The sequence below is a fragment of the Brienomyrus brachyistius genome, chromosome 8, assembly GCF_023856365.1.
Source record: "Brienomyrus brachyistius isolate T26 chromosome 8, BBRACH_0.4, whole genome shotgun sequence".
In the NCBI taxonomy this organism is placed as follows: Eukaryota; Metazoa; Chordata; class Actinopteri; order Osteoglossiformes; family Mormyridae; genus Brienomyrus; species Brienomyrus brachyistius.
Window position 1 is genome coordinate 26,685,227 of NC_064540.1, and position 8,965 is coordinate 26,694,191.

General features: G+C 41.2%; 1 protein-coding gene across 1 annotated transcript; it reads left to right on the top strand.

The window, feature by feature from the left end:
- The first annotated feature begins 14 nt into the window (after positions 1-14).
- Positions 15-4,299, top strand: LOC125747229 (troponin C, skeletal muscle-like). The gene is made up of 6 exons (XM_049022177.1): positions 15-1,476; positions 2,431-2,482; positions 2,645-2,788; positions 3,011-3,125; positions 3,296-3,432; positions 3,683-4,299. Exons 1-6 carry the CDS (start codon positions 1,474-1,476, stop codon positions 3,712-3,714), a joined length of 483 nt encoding a protein of 160 aa, XP_048878134.1. The 5' UTR covers positions 15-1,473; the 3' UTR covers positions 3,715-4,299.
- Positions 4,300-8,965: the final 4,666 nt, after the last annotated feature.

Below are 8,965 nucleotides of genomic sequence, written 5' to 3' on the forward strand. Positions count from 1 at the left end.
AAGTTCTCACTGCGTTTTTGTGAGTGGGGTTGGGTTCGGGTGTTTCTCTATGTGTTTATTTTCAGAGAAGGCTTCCTTCTGGCTCTTCTCAGTTGCTGCAACAAACAAACTCCAGTCAGGAAAGAGAACAAAACAGACAGAGAAAATGCAGCCTGCACTATCTGGCTTTCTGCAGTGCCAGCGACCAGCCTTTCCTTGCCAGCAGTTGCTGCCTAGACCATCTACTCCTGCTCAGCCAGCAGTGTGAGAAAATTCCTGGCTGGTATTGGCTCTGTAGGACTGTAGTAGAAGCGTGGAAGACTTTTCCTGGCTGCATTCCCTCCCTTTTCAGGTGCCTGTCCAGTCCTCCCCCTGCTCCAACCCAAATCCAGGAGAGAACACCCTCTTCCATAGCTTCAGTCCCATGCTCCTTGCTTACTGGTTATGTCCACCGGCCGCAGCTCCAAAACATCATTCAACTCTTCGACATTAGCACCAGCCAAAGTACTGGTCTGCGGAGTGATCAATTCGACTGCCTGCCTTTCGACACATCTTCGGTTCCTAGAGGGGCACACCCTTATATCCTTTACCTCCCAGGGGGAGTCTTCCACCTCCTTGCCATTCAGTTCCTTGTTGCAGGTGCCATACAAGGCAAGTCAGAGGTCTGAAGCCATACCCCACAGTAAAGCTTTCATGTTCTCCATACCCCAAGAGCAACAGCTATTCCTGGCATGACAGATCTGTGGAACAAGCACTTTCTTAAAGTTTAAGGTTACCCCTTACCTTATGGATATTAAAGAGTCTATCTTGGATGTATCAAGTCAAATATGCTTTAAAAAAAGCATGCAGGCATTACTTCCAAATGTCTCTTCTCCATTGTCTCACTCCTTTGAATTTATACAAAAGCCTGTTGAAATTGTGTACTCTGTCGAGCACCCTGTATACACTGTGCCTGGGAAGGCAGATTTCACAAGTATATATACCCAGACAACCTGATCAGGCCAAGTACAACAGGAAACATCCTGAAATCTTTTTTTGACATCAAGATATGTGACTCAACAAAGCAAACCATGCACACAATAGAATATTTTGAGAAATTAACAACTGTTCAACTGAAAGCGCTATTCCCCTCCCCTGAGACCAAGTGATTATTCCCACATAGGAACCTTTTGTTAATGCAGATGTCTGTTCCACTGTTTCTTTTGGCCAAACTTCATCACGGAGTTTTCTCCACATGAAAAAGACGTCTAGAGACGCAAAAAGCCACCTTTCATTCCAAACTTCGATTGGCTTGCAGGCACCCACGAACCCTAAAAGCTGAGGATACTAATTCTGGAGACCCTTAAGTGATAGGGGGCGTGTCTTCCCCGGCCGATTTTAAGCGTGTCTGAACTCCCAAGTTGACGTCTAGTCTTTCTGTTCAGGTGCACGCAGACTGACCGTACCTTCTGGGCTTTTTTCCTTGGAATTTGGGGGGGAAACTAATCCACAACTATGGTAAGCTAATTCATTCGCTCGCAACGCAATTTTCTTTCACTAATATGTTGGGGGCATCTCGTGAAACATACAATATCAATTGCAAAACTGAACTCAGTACAGCTGAAATCTTGATTTATTAATGAACACGCTTTAGAACACTATACGGCCTCAACTTATTTTTTTTTACACCAACAAATAGCCCGTCACACTGAGTGTCGTGTCTAATACATAGTCATAGTGTGAAACAGTGTATTAAATTATTATCAAAAGAGAATTTCAGCGTGAAGTCGCCTCAAAGCGGTTGAGATACCATTTTTTCAATTTTAATCACCATAACTGAGTTCATATTGTTGCTTTATTTTTAGCATTTAAATTAATTATTTAAATTGATATAGATTGACATTAATTATTCAGAATTACACATTTTAAATATACTTTAACTGTATTATGTAACGTGGGATACCCGAAAAATATACATTTGCGTACTTTAGCATAAATATCTAATTTGCAAATGTCCTAATCGTTTCCTTAGTTTTAGTATTTAGTTAATATACATACTGAAACGGGACCAAATATTATTGGTCAGTTGTTCCTCATGGGTGCGAGACAGATGCAAGACATAATTAGTATTACCCCCGACCTTTAAAGGTGCCGTCAACTGGGTCCCGAGCCTTCGGGATTATGTGCTTATCGGGCAGATTCCTAGGATTGCATTTCAAAATGTTACTTTCGAGACGCATTAACAGGGATAATGTGCTGTGAGCCTTTCTTGCGCAATAATTTCCTTCAGATAGTGTAATGTGAAATCACGATAGACTGAACACGTTAAAAAAAATAATAAAAAAACTACGTGTCTGCCAACTTCTTGTGCTGCAATAACAAGGCATAAAGAGCAACGAAACATTGCGTTTCATTTGAGTTTCCATACTTTTTATGATGAAATTGATTACCATGGTATTTGCTGTTTTCTAGAGTGAAGCGCAGCAGGAGGCGCGCTCATACTTGAGCGAGGAAATGATTGCCGGTGAGTTAGAACAACGCGGAGTTTATTGTACCTAACGATGTAGCCAAAAATTTAGTTAAATAAAATGGCTACCTTTGGGTGGAAAATGGAAAAGTTGAATAAGCGTAAGAATTTTACATATGTTTATTCCTTACACACATATTTTTGCGTACATTCATCCAGAATTCAAGGCTGCCTTTGACATGTTTGATACCGACGGTGGCGGTGACATCAGCACCAAGGAGTTGGGCACTGTCATGCGGATGCTGGGTCAGAACCCCACCAGAGAGGAGTTGGATGAAATCATCGAGGAGGTCGATGAGGACGGTAATCGTAAATTTGCTGGCTATATCCTGTAATCTCTTCGCTGATGCAGTTTCTTGAAATCTAGTCAGCCTGATAAATCTCATAAGGAAAATATAAAACGTCATATACCTCAAAAGTTCATGGCCGAGTTAAGGTGAAATAACGTCGGATGTTAAAAACTCATTTGCATACTGAACATTCAGTGTTGTAATATCATTAATTGCATCTTACAATTTATCCCAGGCAGCGGTACCATTGACTTTGAGGAGTTCTTGGTCATGATGGTAAGACAGCTAAAAGAGGACCAAGCTGGCAAGAGCGAAGAAGAGTTGGCGGAATGCTTTCGCGTGCTCGACAAGTACGTTTAACTAGGACTGGCGACCTTACTACATATACCCTTCTAATGGTCTCCTGTATCAACATTACCTTAAAATTAACAATGAAATTAACAACTACCAAATGTCACTGACCACATGAGCACCCCCGCTGAGAGATTCTATGAATGCGCACGCATGCGCTTTATTGTAGGAACGGAGACGGCTACATCGACAGGGAGGAGTTTGCTTTGATCATCCGCAGCAGCGGTGAGAGCATTACGGAAGACGAGATCGATGACCTGCTGAAGGAAGGAGACAAGAACGCTGATGGCATGCTGGACTTCGATGGTACGGCCACTGTGCCAGTAAAGATTTCTCACTATCTGGACAGATTTTATTTATTCAGCAGAAGTCTTTAACCAAGGCGGAATATGCTTTCTCGTTTAATTATTAATTAGATGGGTATTTTTAACGTCAATCCATAACAGTTTTTACTTTCTTGAAGCCTAAATGTGCATTTAAGCGTCTGTGGCCAGTTTGACTGTTCTAATTGAAGGTGCCTTATCAGATTGATTTATTGTGCGTTTGTTTTTTGCAGAATTCCTCAAGATGATGGAAAACGTGCAGTAAAACAGGGACTCAAGGACATTCCTCCACCACATGACCCTCGCCTCCTCCTGACTACTCAGCTCTTTCCTGCTCTCTTCTCTCTGAGCTACAGTCACACTCCACCATTCTGTCTGTCCCCCCAAAATAGGAATCAGGGGAGGGGGTGTCCTTTGATATCCCACAATTTCTCCCTCCCTCTCTCGCTCTCTCTCTTCGCGATCATTAAGATGCAGCTGTGGCTGAAATCCGAATGTGGCCAAAAAGCTGAGGTGACGGATTCCGTTATTTTTTTTTTCTGGCAACAGATGGTGCCTTGCTTGTTCCGTTCATCACACCGCATCCAGCCTGTGCCGATTAGGTTCGGCCACTCGGCAGTTTGACAACGACAGGTCTTAGACAGCACCCAACTCCTGGCAAACCAAGGCTCACAGGAAAACAATAAAATAACGTTTTAAAAAACTGCCTCGTGTTTGGTTTGACCTCTGAATTGAGCAATATAAATAAAATTCTATTTTGCTTTTTTAAAAAAAATTCTTTTATTCAATACCTTTGCTTTTTTCTTTCAGCGCCGTGTAAAGTGTGGTGGATTGTTACATATTTCCTTGAAACTTGGTCTTCATAATCATTCTCAGGAATAAAAAGAGTCTATATATTGTAATTTCTAGTGCGTGTGGTATAAAGGTAAAATCTATAGCTCTAGGAAAACTAAGAACATCATCATTTGGATTCACTTTGAAATGCGTTGTGTATGTGTCCGTCACACACATTAAACTGATTTTCTGTTTTCTTGCAAAAAAAACCTCTCACATTGACTTCACAACTGTTATTGGGTAAGGATGTGTTGAGGCCTGGCTCATCTCGATCGCTGAAATTCAATAACCGAGTTAAACAGTATAATCACACTTATCTCGACTTTCACTCAGCATATGCTTTTGTTATTTACTGTTATTAGTGCCAAGACATTGTTACTAACTGCATCATTATTCTTCAAATTGACAATTTACAAGTATTTATTCTCAGTAATCATTCTAATCATTCTCCGTTTTGAGATTCGTATCTGCATTATTTGAGCACCAAACATTGCATTTTCACATAATAACCAGTTTAACCACAGAGGAAAATAACTACCTGACAAAAAGGAAAAACGATGCTCCACAGACAGCTGTTTTATTCTCCAGGAAGTTCACTACTGACCTTCCGCTTCGATATCCATCTCTAATTTCCAGGTGAAAAACGTGTTAACATGCGCATGTATACGAATAAAAGGCCATCCCACGAGTGCTGCCATCAGCTGGTCATTTAGAAGATCATCTTGTCAGGCACATCTTGCGTCACTCGTCTGGCTCTCTATTCAAGTGTCACAGCACTGCCATCTTGTGACAACATTGTGTAACTGAACCCATGTACTGCCACTTGAATATCCACGCTCGTTACCTTTCGGCAGGGCTGTGGAGAGACTTTTTGATAGGCAGGTGATTGATCGTCTTTGCCTTTCAGTTACCGTTTTTAATACAATATAAATCATACATTTTTATTTAATTTTTTTTACAGCGTATCTTTCTCTTGCAAATGAAATTATACTGCTATTCTATTAAATGGGGTGAGTTTAATGAGTATCTGCATGTAACGACTAATGGACCTTGAAGATCCCATTTATTAGTCAGCTTAATTTGACATTTTAGTCTTTATATTTCTAATCTGCTCTTGCTCATCAGGTTTCCTATTAGTAAATTATTAATTAAAAGACGTCACCTTCTATGCGCATAATTGGCATTTATTACAGGGAGATTAGCATTGCCCCTTCGTTTGTGAAGTTTGCCGGGGAATTTTCTGCAGAAAACTGTTTTTGGGCATCTTACCCCATTATTCTGCTTTAAGTGGTGGCCAGCAGCCTTACAGATGGCCTAACAGACTGGCTATTTGTATATCCATAGATGGACATCTGTGGAGTAGGAGAGTAGCCTAAAAGATCAAATCAATAACTCTCCCTGATCACTGGAATGGCCAATTAATCTCATAATAAATCAAGCCCCCCAAAGCAGAATGACCACACCAATTCTGAGGGGTATAGACCGGCACACGCTGCCTTCAGTGTGTTAACTTCCTCTCTTCTATTCTATTGGCTACGGGTTTTGTTTTCTGTAACACACACCGTCTTCTAACTGCCCATTTGACAGTAGATGGCAGGGATCCATATTAATAATATTCCGATCCTGTTCACAAAAAAAGTGTATACAACTGAATGCACAGCTAATTTTGGCAGGTTTACCCAAACATTTCACAGTCTAGAACGTTGCTCTAACTTTCATCACTTCCTGTTTGAAATAAGAAGCCTTCGTATATCCCTAGAATTCTGACAAGTAAGTCGACTCGGTGTTGGGTCTAGAACAAAATCGCTAGGAGTGCATCTGAAATCAGGGAGAGGAACAATCCCTACAACCAGGGACTTGCTGGTAGAAGTGGCGCGACTCGATCTGTATATTCAAAATTCGTGTTTGTCTGCAGTCTGTAAATTACATGGTAGAAAACTGCTGCCTTTTGGAAGCTTCCCCCAGTTGGTTTTTGAGTGTCAGCTGAAGAAATCTGCTGCTCATATTTGCTATAAATTGCAAAATAACAGCAGTTACCATCAAATATTGTAATGAACCACACCTGTATTAGACACAACAGAACGGTACACAGTGAACGCCATTTTTAACTGATTTTTTTCCAAGCTACTTTTTTCAATTACACAGTATGAATGAGCACAAAAAAAAAACATTACAGTTACAGTGTCTGGGGAGCCTTTTCCCTTTTGATTTTGATGTTACTTTTGTACCATCTCAAACCACCCACATTTGAATAAAAATATACTCAAGCAAAACACAAGATTTGAATAGTTTGTTTTTATTAGGTATTGAATTATTTTGAACATTAATGCAGGCCTAAGACATCAAATGCCATTTTCCTATTTACAGTTTATCAAACTAAAAAGGAAAACTTTAAAAAAATATTCTATTTTAATGTTTCATCAAGCTAAAACAAACACAGAATGGGACACATCCACTTTAAGGCAACAGGGAGAACACTATGCTGCACACTCAATATCTTACAGAACATTTTAAAATCAAGAGTCTTAAATATGCTGGTAAATTAACCTATTCTAATGATCGTATAGCCTAACTAATGTACATAGTGTCATCAATAAGCGTGTAGATTCTTCTGGGCTTTTTATATAAAGCCACTGTTTAGTGCATCCACCATCATCACCATCTCTCTCTCTCACACACACGCACACACACACACACACACACACACACACACACACACACACGCACAGCTTGGATCTCAGCTGGACCCAAGGCGCAGACCAGTGTTGGCTGACATGACTTCAAGGTACGCAAGACACATGCAAAGACCACCACGAATGGAATGAGTCAGCCAACAGTCTGTCATGCTGTGGTCCTGATCTAGACCTGATTTCACTCTGTATCTGTAGGTCCACTGTAGTAAGCCAAGGTATAGTCAAATCACAGGACATTCAAATGACGATGGACAGGAGGATTATTAATGCAGTGCCATGATACCTTAGTAGCAACCAAGAAATGCATGATGCAGACATGTCCCACCTGAGGACTGAAGGGAAATGAAGTTTAACTGTAGTCTGGACTTCATTTCCCAACAATCCCAGTATTCTTTTTTTTTTTTGTTTGTGTTTTTTTTTTTTTTTTTTTTTTAATATATACTTAATCCAGCAGCAAGATCACACCAGCAACACCTTGTGACACTGGCTTTCGCGTTTCTTCTGCCTACACCTGTGTGGGCAGATACGTTAAAGTAGCTAGCGATTATGGCATTTCACTTCTGCCGCAGAGCAGCGGATTGGCCGGTCATATGTCATCATCACATCGAGTCAACTCTTTACACAGTGTCTACAATTTGGGGCCTCGTTTCCGAGTCTCGGGGGATGTCATGCCTATGGGGTCTTCTGCTTTGTGCAAGCCAGCACATATCTTGGTGTCCTCAGGATCAATAACTTCATTTAAAGAAAGTGACTGATTAATTCAGGTGATTTAGTGTTCAGGCAGCATGAAATCCTGCAGTTACACCAGGCCCTCTATGATCAGGCTTAGGGAAGATTGGTCCGAAAAGACATACAAGATTCAGTTTACAAACACGGTGATGACATCACTAATGACTGCTGAGCTGTATGGACAACCTCCAAACCCTGTGACTCCTCATTAAATCAGAAGCGTCCCTCCCTCCTCCCCCCATTTCCAAATCTCTCCCCGAGGAGTTAATCCTACAGGGGGTGGTGATGAGCAATAAATGAGAAGAAAACGTTTCCTTAAGAAAAATAGAACTGACTAAAAAAATCTTTTTATTAAAAAGAAAATAATATCTATCAGGATCGTTTCAAACTGCGACCCAAACCGGGAGAAGCGGTAGGTAAATGGAATGAGGTGAGAAAGGTTTCAAAGCAATCACTGAAAACTGCTATAAGACGAATCAAAATTCAGGAGAGAAAACAATCATCCATAGAGCAGGATGGAGTGGGGGCTGTGCGGGATTATAAACAAGCTGCAACAGATAAATAATAATGTACTTCATTTTAAAAAGGCAAATGTATTCTCACTGGAGTGATGGCATCTTTAATTCACACCCTAAACATAAGGTTATAGTAAGATGATCCATAATAAAAGGTCAGTATTAAACCTTTTGGCCTTATTTATAGGTATGGATGAAGGAAACATGCAGAGAAATGGACTACAAAACATATACACACACATACAAACACAAAGACCTCATCATACTGGGCCCTAAACCTTAAAGTTCTGTAAATATTTGAAGAGAAAAAACAGCATACCTATGTATTCTAATGATGTTTTTCCTCCAAAAATCTTGAAACTTGAAAAAACACTCCCCCCCCTAACATTAACAGAAGAAAACCCACATGGACTGGCTGGGACTTCTGCAGCGTGGCTGCGAGTGATAGCGGTGATACCGCCACATCTCGCGCAGCCACACCGAGCCACCTGCCAGAAAAAGCCCATGGCTGGTCCTTCCTGGCAGAGCAGTCAGGCTATGTTGCCTGCGCCCGCTGCTAATCTGCTATGCAGTGGAGATTCCTGGTTTGCCCACAGCTGTCCTGCCATGCGGAAAAAAAGACTGGGCCTCACCCACTACCACAACATTTTCCTGCAGATCCAGGTTGGACTGCCAGCACTTCCTTCTTCGTGAGTTTTCTGAAGGGGGCACTGGGACCGCACACATGCGCGCGCACACACACACA

Bases quoted from the DNA above. Each gene is read 5' to 3' on its own strand.
- LOC125747229 (XM_049022177.1), top strand. The intron at 2,483-2,644 runs GTGAGTTAGAAC...ACATTCATCCAG, and splicing joins GAGCGAGGAAATGATTGCCG to AATTCAAGGCTGCCTTTGAC. The intron at 3,126-3,295 runs GTACGTTTAACT...GCTTTATTGTAG, and splicing joins TGCTTTCGCGTGCTCGACAA to GAACGGAGACGGCTACATCG.